The 16,189-nt window shown below is 36.9% G+C and overlaps 1 protein-coding gene across 2 annotated transcripts; it reads right to left on the reverse strand.

The window, feature by feature from the left end:
- Positions 1-1,308: 1,308 nt before the first annotated feature.
- On the reverse strand, positions 1,309-13,700 carry creb1b (cAMP responsive element binding protein 1b). 2 transcript variants are annotated; one of them, XM_048193662.1, is made up of 9 exons: positions 13,542-13,700; positions 10,582-10,661; positions 10,201-10,313; positions 9,928-10,074; positions 8,307-8,407; positions 8,093-8,232; positions 7,716-7,898; positions 5,653-5,806; positions 1,309-3,721 (listed from the first exon to the last, which is right to left on the reverse strand). In XM_048193662.1, exons 3-9 carry the CDS (start codon positions 10,303-10,305, stop codon positions 3,577-3,579), a joined length of 975 nt encoding a protein of 324 aa, XP_048049619.1. In that variant the 5' UTR covers positions 10,306-10,313; positions 10,582-10,661; positions 13,542-13,700; the 3' UTR covers positions 1,309-3,576. The 2 variants fall into 2 exon arrangements, with proteins under 2 accessions (XP_048049619.1, XP_048049620.1); XM_048193663.1 differs by lacking the exon at positions 13,542-13,700 and adding an exon at positions 13,386-13,530.
- Positions 13,701-16,189: the final 2,489 nt, after the last annotated feature.

A 16,189-nucleotide genomic window follows, 5' to 3' on the forward strand; every position in this document is an offset into this window, starting at 1 on the left:
TCAGTATTTTCACCCCCCAAAAAAGGTTTTAAGCCAGTTATTTATATCTTTTGCTGTAGTGTGTCAATAGGAAATATCCGTTCACATTTCTAAACATTCATTTTGCCATTAATTGTAATGATCCAGTGAGATTTTTGAATACACAAGGAGTCTGACAACAGCCGGTGCTCCACACAGTGATCTGATCTCACCATCATCAAATCCGTCTGTGATTACATGAAGAAACAGATGAAACTGAGACAAACTAAATCCAGGAGAACTGTGGCTGTGTCTCTAAGATGCTTGAAGAAACCTGCCTGCAAAGATACAGTACTGTGAAGAGTTTTAGGCACTTGTGTAAAAATGCTGTAAAGTGAGGATGTTTTTAAAAAATACTGTTATAAATAGATTTTATTTATCAATTAACTTATATTAACTAAATCAAAACAATATTTTGTGTGACCACCCTTTGCATTTAAAACAGCTCTTGTCCAGGTACACTTGGACATCATTTTACAGGTAGCTTTGGAGGCAGGTTTCTTAAAATCTCTTGGAGACATGGCCACAGTTCTTCTGGATTTGGTTTGTCTCAGTTTCATATGTTTCTTCATGTAATCACAGACGGATTTGATGATGGTGAGCTCTGATCTCCATGTGGAGCACCAACTGTTATCAGTTTTATTGTGTATTCAAAAATCTCACTGGATTATTACAATTAATGGCAAAATGAATGTTTGGAAATGTGAACGGATATTTCCTATTGACACACTACAGCAAAAGATATAACTGGCTTAAAACCTTTTTTGGGGGGTGAAAATACTGATGTGCTTAAGACTTTTGCACAGTACAGTATGTATGTGTGTGTAATAATATATATATATATATATATATATATATATATATATATATATATATATACCACTTTCTTTGTGAAAGGTCATGAGGAGTGCATGAGGCGTTCATTCATTCTTATTAATTTTCACACATTTTCATACACTTTGTTACACTTTATTAGTCTGGTGTTACACGTTAACAATCCTTCCATTTTACTGAATATAGTTTAAATTAATTTTAAATACATTTTATTACTTTAAAGTCTAAGAAATTCAGCCAGTTGTTTGCCACTCCAATTAAAGAATAGCCAAGTTATTTTATATTTTAAATCCAATTTTGTTTAAAAAATGTCTTAAATATTGGAATGTATCTACCAAATTACCATTCAGTCACAATAAAAACATGAGTAAATTCAGCTGAGCTCTCCACTTGAGTACGATGAAGTTAAGCACATTGCATTGTGGGAAACATTTTATCCAACTATAAGACTCATAATGCAGTATTAGTATTTTATTAAAGATTTACATTTGTGTACAAAAGGGAGGTGGGGGAACAACAACAAGTATACACAATTATATAGTAATAGAGTGCAAAGCTTCTAAAAATGTAAGCCAAGTCACAGAGTATATACAATACACTTCTAAACTTTTGAAACACTATAAAATCCTAACGGTTATTGTACATAGTGTCCAAAAGGTGAAAGCTATCATACAAAAAAGTGCATGATGTGTTTGTCCAAAATGAGTGGAATCAAACATTGCTTTAAATTGATTGGTCTTTTGTATGCATGAAGGCAAACACGCATATTCGCATATTTCAGAGTTCACTTTGGCCAGCATGGCAGTAGATCAATCTCATTGCATACAGGGTACATACAAGAGGGAAAAAAAAGTTCTATTCATGTTGGTTCAGAAAAATAAATAAAGATTCTATCACTGGAGACAGACAGAATTTGCATTTCTCTGAAAGCTGAGGTCAGTCTGTCCTTCGAAGAGATTCTTGTGTCGGAAAATAATTGGTTTTGTAAGGGAAATCAGGTTGCATGTCAGCTTGCATAAGCAGTTAGACTGCAGATCTGGACCTTGAGTGCCTGCTGTGGAGAGATTGCTTCCCTAATTTGTCACGCTTGAGCACGTAAATGACACGTCAGGCAGACGGTTCGACATTTAAGAGTAGCAGCAGATGATGCACTCGCCAACAGATGACAAAAGGTACATTTCGGAACACACTGGAATTGTTGACGGGCATTTTTAATTCAGTCTGCTAACATCTCATTTAAAACTTTCAGTCCTCAATGCAGAGAACATGCAAAATGTCATTCTCCAACCAACATGTGAAACCATGAGCTGGTTAAAAGTCCAATAATTACCTGATTTAAAAAAAAAAAATAAAAAAAAAAACATTATTCATCAAAAACTTTAAAAGTTTGGGTCAAATGAGACAACTCTGTAAACAAAATACAACTAATGTTGATAAAGGCAAGCTGTAACTTAAGTTACCAACTGTTCAGTTGTTTCTTGAACTTTCAGAAGCAACAGAATGTATACAAAAAGGAAAAATGAAACAAGAGAAATCCTTTAAACATGTCTTTTTTTATGAAATAGCTGCCAAAATGCATATGCCATAATAGATTGATAACATGTACTCTTTACTTGTGTTATCAAATACAAAGACACCGCCTCCACGTTCATAGTGTTGAAAAAAAAAAAAAAAATTGACCATATAACGTTATCAAAGCCAAATATGTAATATTGATAAAACATGCTTTGGCCTATAATGCCAGAGATAGAATGTATTGGACTGTATTTCATCCAGTTATAGCTCTATGATATACAAGCTTAACACAAAAGTGATCTGCCGAATCTGAGCAACATAAATGTGAAGAAATGTTTGAACCTGGTAAATATTTCAAATTTACGACTGTGCGTAACTTCTGACTTAATTTTGGTGTATCAGTGACCTAATGTCAGCAATAAAACAACCGTTTTATTTTGTGTTTGTGCAACTGTTGCTACTGCAAAGGCAGGATTTTAAGCAAATAAATCATTTAGGTACATTTTTTTGTCTTCTGAAATGAGCAAAATGTCAAAATTGAAATGTACACGGGATATAATCTTGTTCTGTATATGATACACGATATTTCAGTTTATAAATGGCATAGATTCTGTAAATCAATATTCATATTTGTATATAGTTTGTTCATAAGTAAATGTAAAAAACGTCAACTTAAAACACAAGAGCACTATACACCAAATAAAAGTAACAGTCAGACACGTTAAACTTTTTGAATCTAAAGAGGGAATGATGCCAACTCCAAGAGAAAATCTTTCTTAATGATGTCTACCATACTACTGAAATGTCAGTTAAATTATTATTATTATTTTACATTATTTGTAACTCTTTTAAAAGTTATTGATGACTTATACAACAGCACACTGGAAAAAAGGTAAACATTTTCCTACAAACCCCTCCTCTGAGTTTCGGTTTGAGTCCAGGAGTAAAGATGGCCGAGAACGTGCTTCTGTGTTTAAGTCCACAGTAAAGTTTTCAGCATTTTTTGTCTATAATGACATGATCCAATATTTCTAGAAGAGATTTGTGTTGGCCAGGGGGCTTCTGTTCAGTTCCCTCACATACTTGTGTGTTCATACAGGCAGTCTGCAGCAATTTTAAAATAAGAAAACATTTAGAAAACATGCGTCCGTGTCGGGCTGATTTGCCCTTTAGTCTCTGTACACGTAAGTCCGCCGGAACATGTGTACATCACTCTGATTTGTGACAGTACAGGTCTTTGAGTGCCTTGAGCTCCTCGATGAGTGTTTTGTTCTGGTTCTCCAAAACGGCCACACGGTTCTCCAGACACTTGACATATTCCTTTTTCTTCCGACGGCACTCACGAGCAGCCTCTCTGGAGGAGAGAAGAAATTTGAGATCTATTTAGCAGATGTATTGATGACTCTTTTTGGTTCAAAATGGGGTAAAAATATATGTTTGAACCAGAAACTGATTCAAAAGAAGAAGAGCGAATTATACAGGCAGGCCTGGTTCTACGAGGTGCTTAAGCACCCTCAAACCAAAGCAAAAGCACCCTCAGTTGATACTGTAATAATATTAGGTAACACTTTATTTTAGGGTCTTTTAACTAGTTGCTTATTAGCATGCATATTACTAGAATATTGGCTATTTATTAGTACTTATTAAGCACATATTAATGCCTTATTCTGCATAACCTTATTATACATTCTTAATCCTACCCAATACCTAAATTTAACAACTACCTTACTAACTATTAATAAGCAGTAAATTAGGAGTTTATTGAGGGAAAAATCATAGTTAATAGTTTATATGTGTTCCCTATACTAAAGTGTTACCTAATATTATATTGACAAAACAGATTTTGATATGATTAGCCTTTGACTTGACTGTTATCAAACAGCTAATAATGTGTTGCTAATGTTATACAAACCATGTTCCCGTTTGCCATCTCAGTCAGCTGCCTTCTAAAAATCAGCTTCCGTAAAAATAATGATATGAAAGCCCCGCCCCACACGTTTACGATATTGGTTACATCCTTGTGATGGAAGAGAACGGGGCAGTTTCAGACCGCATTTTTGGTAAACTACAGTTTTAAGGAGAAAATATTCAGCAATGGTGTTGACTGATGAATTTGCACATGGTTTGTCTTAAAGCATATTAAAAACACCACACAGACATATAAACAAAATTAAAAACTTGATTTTCACCACAGGGGGTCTTTAACAAACAAATTTAAAACAATTGCATGTATCCAAGTATTATGTTTTTTTTTTGGTCAATATATATGTTTGATGAATATTATCAATATAATCAAACACATCAGTTATTTTAGGCTACATTTACTACAAGGTCTAATGCATAGAACCAATATTTTGACGCATCTTTTTTTCTCGACTGTTCACTTGAGATTGCCTATATTTACATTAGCTTTACACATTTATGCAAGTATTGAGATTAGTCAGTACTGTACTACTGCTACTGTAGAAAGACTGATATTGTGTTCACTACTGTTCAAAAGTTTGGTGTTAGTAAGATTTTTTTTTTAAATTAGAATTTTATGCATTAAATTGACCAATTTGACAGTAAATACATTTAAAACATTAAATTCTATTTCAAATAAATGCTGTTGTTTTGAACTTTCTATTCATTGAAGAATCCTGAAAAAAAAAAAAAATCCTGTCACTGTTTCCACAAAAATATTAAGCAGCAACCAGTGGCGTAACTTTGTTTTAAAAAGTGGGTGGGACAAGAATGTGTATGGGGGGGGGGGGGGGGGGGGTATATTGTAATTGTATTATTACAATAATAATAATAATATGATATTAAAATTATAAATGTGTTAAAATATTATAGTTTCCCTACATCTGCTATAATACAAAATGTCGTTAGTCTCGAGAGTATGTACATTAGTTAATAAATACGACGATCCACCTTTGATAATCGAATGTCCTGATGGACTAGTGGCAGTAAATCCATTTAGGGTGCAAGTGGTTCTAGGTTCTAATCCAACCATGAATTATTATTATTTTTTTCTCATTAAAACCAAAGATGTTCATCAGTGATTGTATATCAAGAGCAGGGACACGTTTATGTGTATTTTGTTTTGTGATTTCAACGTAAGGAATAGAGAGTCTCCGCAACAGCGATTCACATCCGTGTGAAGACTGCGCAGTGCACGAGCGCCGAGAACCCTGTTGCACGCGCCTCTAATAAGAGTGACAATGCCCAATAACACCATTTATGCCCAATGGTGATAAGGTTTACTGTACGTTTACTTTTACTAAAAACATTTTTTGTTTTTACCTGTTTTTCATGAGGCGGACTTCCCTTTTGCGCGTGGCCTCTTCAGCACCACCTTGGCTTGGCAGGGCCGGGGAGGATGCCATGACCACACCTGGAGCAATTGTGCTGGTTGGGGCAGTACGAATTTGATAGGCCTGCACATCTCCAGAAGCAGCTGTCGGACAGACAAAATGCAGCCCACAAACAATGAATCAATAGCGAGTTTGATTCAAAGCACAACATCAAATCATAGAATATAAATGTCTAAAGAAATTCATACCAAGAACGATAACTATAATGTTAACTACATTAGCGTCCACATCAGTGGACGATAATAGTTCTGATTATTACAAGTGTCGTCTGCCACTTTAAATACTTGAGCTCTGTACAGCAGGATGAATTCTGATTGGCTGTCATTATTTTTATCGTTCATCAGCTGGAAAAAAATCGTCTTGAAAGTGATTCCAACGATATCTTTTCTCTGTGCCGTTAACTTTATAGTTTTAGTGTGGACTCTGCTATTCTTTTGTATTTAGAGAGATTTTTAGAACTATATCTTTATCGTTATTGTTATGGTTATCTGATTTGCTAAAACGGTTATATTTACACCTGGCGACATAAATGTGTCTCCGCAAAACAAATATAAATCCGATCTTCAATTTCTGCACTACATGCCAATTATATGCAAGTTCATGTCAACGAAAGCAACAGATATGCACTGCATTTTATTTATCAGTAGCTAATTTTAAGATCAAAGACCACAATAAGAGAAAGAGATGCATTAGCACTGGTAAGATCATTTAGTCTCACTACTTTTAAAGGATTAGTCCACTTTTAAATACACTTTTCCTGATCAATTTACTTACCCCCATGTCATCCAAGATGTTCATGTCTTTCTTTCGTCAGTCGAAAAGAAATTAAGGTTTTTGAGGAAAACATTCCAGGATTATTCTCCTTACAGTGGATTTCAATGGCTACCTACAGGTTGAAGGTCAAAATTACAGTTTCAGTGCAGCTTCAAGGGCTTTAAATGATACCAGATGAGTAATAAGGGTCTTATCTAGCGAATCGATCTGTCATTTTCGAAAAAAATACAACCGTTTATGCTTTATAAACAAAATATCGCATTGAACGTACTTTCCGCTTCCGCATTCTTCAAAACGCTTACGCTGAATGTTCTACACCTTCCCTATTCAAGTTACGGAAAAAAACGAAACTGGCGCCGCTTTCGTTCCGTAAGTAGCATAAACATAAACGGTTGTATTTTTTTCGAAAATGACCGATCGATTCGCTAGATAAGACCCTTATTACTCATCTGGTATCGTTTAAAGCCCTTGAAGCTGCACTGAAACTGTAATTTTGACTTTCAATCTGTTGGTAGCCATTGAAATCCACTGTAAGGAGAAAAATCCTGGAATGTTTTCCTCAAAAACCTTAATTTCTTTTCGACTGATGAAAGAAAGACATGAACATCTTGGATGACATGGGGGTGAGTCAATTTATCAGGTAAAGTGTATTTAAAAGTGGACTAATCCTTTAATGAAGATGAATGTGTGTTCAACATCTGCGACTTACTTTGTTTCATTTGTGTTAGTTTGCATGTCGGCTTGCTGAAGCGATACTCAGCAACTCATTTGTGGCGATGTGTGTTGCAGTAGCACTGTCATATCTGGCTACAATGTCATATATCATATAACACGCTCTCGCACATTAACATTTTGGGAGGAGTCAACTTTGCATATGAGGTTTCAACAACCATATGCATTTACACTTGCTTCTCAAACCACTTCCTGAAGTGATTTGAGTGATCGGATTTAAATCCATCTCGGGGGGCATTTACACCAGGTCTTTTCATGATCAGATAGCTATCCAATCAGAGAAAACACATGAAGTGACCAGGTGTAATTAGGCCCTGAGTTATCATCCTTGTTGTGAGCGGCCCTTAGCTTTTGCAGTTGCCCAGAATAACAAAAAGGTCAACAAGTTAAAAACAACAACAACAAATCAATATTGATACTTTTTACTTACTTAATAAATGTCCTGGTTTATATCCTTAAAACTGATTTGAAAAAACTTAAACTTACCTTGTACCACTACTTGATTGCTGGGCACCAGTATCTGCTGACCATCACTGGTCTGGGCGTACTGCAAGATGGTGGTCCCTGGCTGGGCTGCTGCTGCATTTGTCATGGTGAGAGTCTGCAATCCCTGCACTCCATCTGTGCCATTATTTGCAAGCTGAATGGCTCCACCCTGTGTAATGGCGACTGAAGGAGAAATGGCAATTATGAGGTTGTCACTGATTTGGTGAGAAGGTTCGCACTTGGCACTATATATCTAAGAACCAAATATGTTGGAGTTATGGTCTAACGGTGCTCCAGACATGTTGAGCAGTGATGTTAAAGTGGGAGATGCAGAATCCCAAAATATCTCAATACTTCAGTCATGGGCTTTAACATACTGTACTGGCCGCTGCTGGTCTGATATATTGGGGTTGGCACTGTCACTGTAGTGATGGCAGGCGCAGTGTCCTCCTCAGATTTCTCTTCTTCGATTCTCGGAACTCCTGGAGCGTCTGATGACAGGTCATTCAGGATTTTCCTATAGATCACAAACAGCTGTAGACTGGAAAATTTCCTTATGTAATGCAAAACCCTTGAAGAACCTATACGTACCTATATGAGGGGCGTCTAGAAAGGATCTCTCTTCGTTTTTGAGAGTCGGTCACACTGTCCACTGACTCCTGTGAGTCCTCACTCTCCGCTACTGTAGAAATCTGAGCAACAAACAATTGTGTCATGCGTAGGTCAAATTTCACATAATTGCATGTTAAAGGATTAGTTCACCCAAAAATGAAATTTCTTTCATTAGTACTCACTAGTGCTGCAACGACGCGTCGACGTCATCGATTACGTCGACTACGAAAATACGTCGACGTGCGTGAAACGCGTCACACTGTTTACATTCATCTCGCATAATGGCGGCTTCTGCTCCTGGGAATGGAGAAAGTTCCATTCTATCACAAAAACCTAGACCACGATTATCAAAAGTATGGGAATACTTTAAACAGAGACCAAATAAAATGGTCCTTTGTTCCCTTTGCAAACCGAAATGGCGTACCACGGCAGAACAACTGCGATGCACGAGCACTAGGGGTGTGATGCGAGACTAAAATGTGACGAGATTTCTCATCGAGGCAAAAAGTAGTCTCGTGATGTTGCCATGATAGAGTGTTAGGATGATTAGGAAAGAATATGCCACCGCTATGTTTAAATTACGCCTCTACTGTCGTTTTGCTTTGTATTTAAATAAAAAACATTTAATTCAGTTGGATAACGGTCGCCGCCACTCCATGTTCACAGAGTGAAAGTAAACACGAGCGCGCATTCAAACGCGATTTCAATACCCCGCATTTTGAAAGCGGCGCCCTGATGAATGCAAATATCTCTCAGTATGAAAGCTATTTTAGGCTGGGCAGTGTAGTTGTAACCATCTCTTAGCTCTGTATCAAAGAAAAATTTGGTCTTATTTGCACTTTGAATATTGAGAGAGTGCGATTATGGTTGCACGTATTGTAAAGTGTTACCATAAAAATGAATAACAGTTTTCTCTTAATCTTATTAAGCACAAACAATAAGGTTTCATTTGTTAACATTAGTTAATGCACTGTGAACTATCATGAACTAACAATGAATGACTATTAGTTGTTAGTTGCAGCTCTAGTACTCGCCCTCATGCCGTTCCAAACCCGTAAGACCTTTGTTCATCTTCGGAGCACAAATTAAGATATTTTTGATGAAATCTAAGAGGTTTTTTTTTTTATCCCTCATAGAAAGCAACGTAATTAATTCAAGTAGTTCAACCATAATGTTATGAAGCAACGAGAATAGAATTTGATTTGTTTTTGGCACAAAAAGTGTTCTTGTTGCTTCATAACATTAAGGTTGAACCACTGTAGTCACATTGACTATGTGACTTTAACTGTCTTTACTACTTTTCTGGACCTAGAATGTGGTAATTACATTCCTTTTTCTTGGGGATCAGAAACTTCTCGGATTTCAACAAAAATATCTGAAATTGTGTTCTGAAGATGAGCGGAGGTCTTACAGGTTTGGAACGACATGAGGGTGAGTAATTAATGACAGAAATTTAATTTTTGGGTGAACTAAACCTTTAAGAACTAACCATGTGAACTAACCCATGTGAGATGAATAGAATAGAATACATCAGGGATGAATGCATCCTGCCAATCAGTCATGAACATCTAGAGATCTTGGATGTGTTAAGCTGTCATACCTGGACAGTTTGCACCTGTGGTGACTGAATGACTGAAGGTTGAGCTGCCTGGATAACTCCGTGGACCTGCACTGTCTGACCATTGGGCAGCTGCACCAGGGTGACAGTAGGCCCTGTGGCACTTGCATGTCCGGCAGCCATCGTTACCTATCCAACATCACACACAGAGTAAAACATAGATGTTCTATATCTAATGTCAGACTCTTGACTCAAATTACGATGTCCTAAATTCATTTGACGTACTGTATAGTAAACAATCGATTGTGTTCTTACCTGTGCAAGAGTGGCGATTTGGGCCTGTGTGAGCTGTTGGTTCTCATTTTCAGAGACCGCAGTGTCTGCACCCTGCTGGGCATCGGCTCCCGACTCCATGGTCATTGAGTTAGCTGGTGAGAGACCGAATGGAATCCAACATCTTTAGTGTGAATTTTTGCCACACGAACAAATACACAAAGTGGCATTAAAATAAATGTTTTTTATAATAAATTTATAATAAATACTCAATAATTCATTCAAAACAAGAACTGTATCATGGTGACTTTCAATTACATAAATGATTAATATGTTAAGCAAGTTAATTCCTGTTTATTAACACTACTATCACAGTCTCAACCTGAAACTTTGGATGTGGCATTGCAGATGAAGCATGCATACCTATAAGAGGGGAACCTAGGCAGAATCTTCACACCGTCCACTGACTCCGTTAGGTCCTCACTCCCTTCTACTGTGGAAATCTGATCAGACACAGAAAAGTCACTATACTAGTCAGCAACTTTGACATTTCTACTTTGAAAATCATCCTCCATAGTACTAAGGAAATATTGAGAGAAAACCTCTGCAAACACTGTTGTTGGTATACAGTATCTGACAAGACTACCAAATGAGATAATGAGGTCAAAGTGGCATTAAAGCTCAAGTGTGTAATTGTAATACTTTCTTTTATTACAGCTTAATATGAAGAAGCAACTATAAGTAATTAGCAGGTTGATTCCTCAATAAAGTATAAAGACTATGGCTCTGTGGTGCCACCAGTGCAAGTAATATGAGATTAGACACAGTTCCTTCCTTCCTTCCTTGTTATCGTGACTTGTATAAATGAATGAGCATTAAGTACTTTTTTAAGTACCAGTGTTGCATGGCATCCTGCTGCCATGATAGTATCACAGTCGTTGACATGCTATAACAAACAATGCATCCAAGTAAGTAGTATACTACTTGGTATTTAGCTGGTATAATACTGTAACATGATTAAGACATGACGAAAACCCAACCCAAACAAAGGCTGAAAACCCAACCCAAACAAAGGCTAAAAACCACTAAAGAGTTTTTCTTTCTAGTTTTAGCAAATGAAAATGAAGCTAGACTTTCTTGGAAAGGGAGCTAATTTTAGAATATCCAAATATAGACACACATTAGCTAAGTACGGCTAAAGCGTTCCTGTGCTGCAACTCTATATGGAGTTTTAATTGAATCATTTGACATTATGTCGGAAATAAGGGTGCAGATTTCCTGGACTCGAGACGAGCAGTTATGAATCAATACTATGGTCGTTTGAACTAAAATCTGAGACTGCAACACTGCATGTCCACTGATAAATATTCTTCCCAGAAACCTTTCCTGTCCAGGGAAGAAAATATGTCTAGTCTAAATTTATGATACAGAAACCAACTGCTAAATCCTAGCTGAACATGTTTACAGTCAGGATTTTGATGCTAATGCACAGAATATTGTCAGGTCTCTCTCTAAACGTACGCCTATATAAGCCAAACTAAGAGATGCAATGCCTTACAGTGCACAACGGAAATTAATCGAAATCCCAGTGTGAATGTAAAGAGTTTGTAGGTTCTCATTAAAGAAGGTCCCAGTACGCAACCCCTAGGTGCTCTGAAAATTTTTATTTCTGCATTAGCCTACAATAACATCTAATATGAGAGTTTAAAATTACTAGCACACTGGCCAGTGATAAAAATTAAGTACTGCAATAAAGGTATCATATAGCTTTTTCTTTTATAGAAAGCATCCGAATATGCTGTGAATGCAGTCCTGACTTCCCTTGACTGTTCGGCATGTGTAGATATTGGAGTGCTTGACCTCTAAACTGTCTGGAGAGGAAGAGTTGGATTAATTTACACCATATACAGCTAGCCAGGCTATATGGCTTTTAATAACTGGCTTCAGCCCTCTTGGATGCTAGAGGCTAAGATATGCTAACTTATGTCTAACATAAAAAGTCTAAGTTATGCTAACACAGTTGACTCAATCAAAAACAAACAAAAACTAAAATACTTCAAAAAAAAAAAAAAAGCAATTGAATTTTTCAATTTCAAAATATAGAGGTTTTCTGAACACCCCCCATATCCAACCAACTGATAATGAAATTGTGGAATTATACTCAGTTTAAAAAAAAAAAAAAAAAAAAAAAAAGCTACATTAGGCTTTTATATAATACTGTTTGTACCATATGTTGGTATGACGGTTAAGATATAAAATAAATAAAAATAAATACAATATCAAAAAGTAATGATAAAATGCATACAATAAATACATATATATAAAAAACAACACAATGTTTTATTACCATTAGTGTCAGTATTTTTATGCATGATGTTTGTGAAATAAAAAGACAAACAGAGCACTTTGAGATAGAAAAAGATGAGAAAGAGAGCGCGAGCCCCGGCATGACAGAAAGCGTGAACCGACAGTAATGTGATCTCATGACGCTCAGAGTCTATCTGTGGTTTGATTGGTCATGCATAGCTCTCCCTCTACTTTTCAAATCCTATTTTCTGCCAGACAGCTTATTCTAGGAAACGTGAGGATATTGTGCATTCATAGATCTTTATATCTAAAACTGTAAGCATGAATCCACATGACAGCCTACTGATATTAATATAAAATACTTATGTGCATTAAAAAAAGTTGGCACTGTTGACAAATCAGGAGTAATGCCTCAAAATGCATAATCAAAGATCACTTGTATTTAAATAGGTTTTTGCTATTTAAAATGCAATTATGCAATACAATATTGCATCTCTTTATTAGTCATGTGCAATGTACAGGGGGTAAAAGGTTTCCTATATTGTGCATAAAAACTGTATTTGCTTAAGGGCGTGCGATCACAGCCCTTAGAATAATATATAATGAAACCATGAAACAGTGCAATAATAAACCAAATATTGTCCTAAAATATTGCAATATCCTCAGGGCGTGTCCAATAAATCGCACAATGCATCAAGGACATTAGAGAAGATTAAATAATTCCTGAATGATATAAGAGTATTACACCCTGATTCCACCAGGCAGCACACATTTTGTCTAACCGGGGTGTGAAAGAAGCCAACAAAAAGGGAGAAACCCCACATATATGAACTGCGAAGATGCATAAAGAAAACCAGAGATGGTGTGCATCCATATTTCGTAGCATTTTAAATGATCAGCCATGCATCAAAATTTCCCACCCTGGGTTTGTGTTGCTCTCCCGTTTGCCTCCCCTCCCTCTGCATGCAACAACTACAGCCGCCATGATCTCTTTGTTTCCAACGGGCCGAACCCAAACCAGACTTATATGCCATTCGGGACGAGCCCTTTCCCTCCGGACACTTGTTTCCTCTTACCGATACAGACTCCCTCCGTCACTCTCGAGCCCTCGGAGCTCCACTTTTATTCAGGCCGACACGTAAGAGACCGCGTCAGGCTACACCTCCGTCGCGTCACCGAGAACAACAACACAGAGAACGAGACGAAAATCCGATCATCAACCCCACTGCACTGAGCGAGAGCGGCCGAGAGCGTGGCGGAAAAAGTCGAGTGGTCACGATTACAGACGAAGCGTGGCCGAAGCTTGACGAAATAGTGCGAATACGACACACTTACAAGATTTTGTGAATGAATCTCGACAAATGTTTTTAAAAACAGAAAATTTTAGTGTAGTTTAGTAAAGTTTAGTATAGGCCTACATAGAAATATTAAATAAATATAAAACACCAAAACTAGCCTAACAGCCTGGCTAAGCTGGCGTTCAGCTGGTTATAGTGCCCTCAAAGCCTTTAAAGCCATGATGCAGCCATCACACCATTTCACCAGGTTGGTTTAAGCTGTTATTTTCAGCAGGGTATTTTTTCCAGAAAGCTTTAACCGTGTATCTGTAATCCATTATACGCAAAATTCTGCAAAACGTCATGTTCATCAATAAATAATTAATTCAACATAAATTATCAAGACAGCAAGGACAAATCACTCCTATTATTAGCATTATGGTCGACTTCAGCTTTTCCAAATGAATATGCAGACGGTTGGCAAACACTGTTTGACTGTTATTGTAGAGGTATTGAGGGGGAGAGGAATAACGCTAGACAATTTTATTACGATTTTCTTATTAAATTGATATTGATGTGAATCCATAGTATATCTTAGAAAGGCATCAAAATCTGAATAAAATGATTTCTTTTATGGGAGTGGGCATGAAATACAGTGACTCATGGAGCCATAGTGCAGAACGTAGGCCTATCCTATATTAAATATTTAAAATTTGAATGCTCCCCTAGCAAATTCCATTATTTTACTCTGTTGTCTAACACTCTATTCTAGGCCTACAGATTTAGTGCCTTTATAGACGCCATGCATAGTAACTTACAGGTATCAGATAAGACGTTGAATGTGTTGCTAATATGAAGTTTTAAAAAAAAAAAATCTGATCCTATAAAAACACTCGTCATCATGTAAAACATTTCTAGTCCAAAACTAGAAACAGCAATTGTATTAAAATGCAATTATGATGGTAGATGACTGTATAATCTTAGAGTCCATACATAAAATGAATTCAGGCAGAGTGTTTTTTGTGTTATAATATTTTTTGTATATGGTGTTGATTCAATTTAATAGATTGGATTTTGACATAAATGGATGATGTTTTATGGGGTTTGAAAATCAATTCCATGGGTCAAAAATTGCCTTTTAATAAAAAAGCACATTTTTAACACTGCAGGTGCTCAAATAAAATGTATTAACACACTACAAATAATATAGAATATGCTCAATAAGCTTGATATATGCAATACCATAGCAAACAAGCTGCACAAAAAAAAAAAAAAAAAAGTCAGCCTTTTTGTCCACAGCAGAGCCTCTGCCAAACCATGAACAAGATGTTGCTTGACTGGATGCTCGCCACACAAGTTTGTGGCGCTCATGCCGTTTTGAACCTCCTTAGGAAATAGGCTATTGGGCCTCATTCAACTTGAGAAGGAGTGGGCCAGTGGACACTTTATATTCATTTATATTTTGTGTTTACCTCAGACACAATTACATTTCTCTTAATTTTCTGATATGCAGAAAGCTACGATTTTGAGAGGTTACATAAGCTGCACTCTTAAGTTAACACATGGAGGCAGCAGTAAACCTCTTTTGAGAGAACACACAATTTTCTCTTCAATTGACATGGTGTTGTAGCCGTCCTAAAGTCATCCTGAAGGGGGCAGCATTTACGCATTTTTTTTGGAGCATGCACTCAATAACCCCTCTCTGAATGGCAATGGGTTTGGGGTGTGTGAGTTTATTCGTGTGGCAGCCCTTTTTATAATCCTCCAGATGCCCGTTTGGTGTGCTTTATCTGTTTAATAGCGCTTTACTGCAACAAGCCATAAAACCTGCTTTTTATTGTGACATGAAGCACATTGTTTGGGGAATTGACCGTCTCGTTAATGAACAACCATGAATTTGTGCTTTGTAGATGTCTTCAGGGAAAAAGTGACAAATCTGTGCAATATGTGAAATTATCTTTACAAGGCTGCGTGGGCTGACAGTAGACCTATAGAGTGATGATAAGAGGAAACTGTTGTGATATACACCAAAATCAATAAAAAAAAATTTGCTCCGTTATCACAACGGCAGCACGTTAAAATTGCCCTCGTCTCTATGATACAGCTAGGCAATACAGCTGTTATTGAAAACATAAATCTATAAGAAAGCATCTTTTGTAAAGCTATTCTCACTTTTCAGTGAAAGTGCACATTGAATGTAACCTGTTTTTATTCTGTTTTTGTATAACCGTTCATGTGTATAAGGTTGACCTTGAGAAAGAACTACATTCAGAGTTGGCCATAGAGATTCTCTTCCCCTCCTCCTCCTCCTCCTCCTCCTCTTCACTCCCTCCTCCCTCCTCCACCTTCTTCTCTCCTTTGAGCTCCTGCTGCGCATCATCCCCCGAGTGAACGCACACTCTCGCTCAGTCTCTTGTCTGAGTCTGGCACGGTTGTATCTCCTCTCA

Source organism: Megalobrama amblycephala, linkage group LG6 (genome assembly GCF_018812025.1).
Source record: "Megalobrama amblycephala isolate DHTTF-2021 linkage group LG6, ASM1881202v1, whole genome shotgun sequence".
NCBI lineage: Eukaryota > Metazoa > Chordata > Actinopteri > Cypriniformes > Xenocyprididae > Megalobrama > Megalobrama amblycephala.

Bases quoted from the DNA above. Each gene is read 5' to 3' on its own strand.
- creb1b (XM_048193662.1), bottom strand. From the start codon at position 10,305: ATGACCATGGAGTCGGGAGCCGATGCCCAGCAGGGTGCAGACACTGCG. The intron at 10,075-10,200 runs GTAAGAACACAA...GATGTTGGATAG, and splicing joins AAATCGCCACTCTTGCACAG to GTAACGATGGCTGCCGGACA. The intron at 5,807-7,715 runs GTAAGTTTAAGT...TCTGTCCGACAG, and splicing joins CAATCAAGTAGTGGTACAAG to CTGCTTCTGGAGATGTGCAG.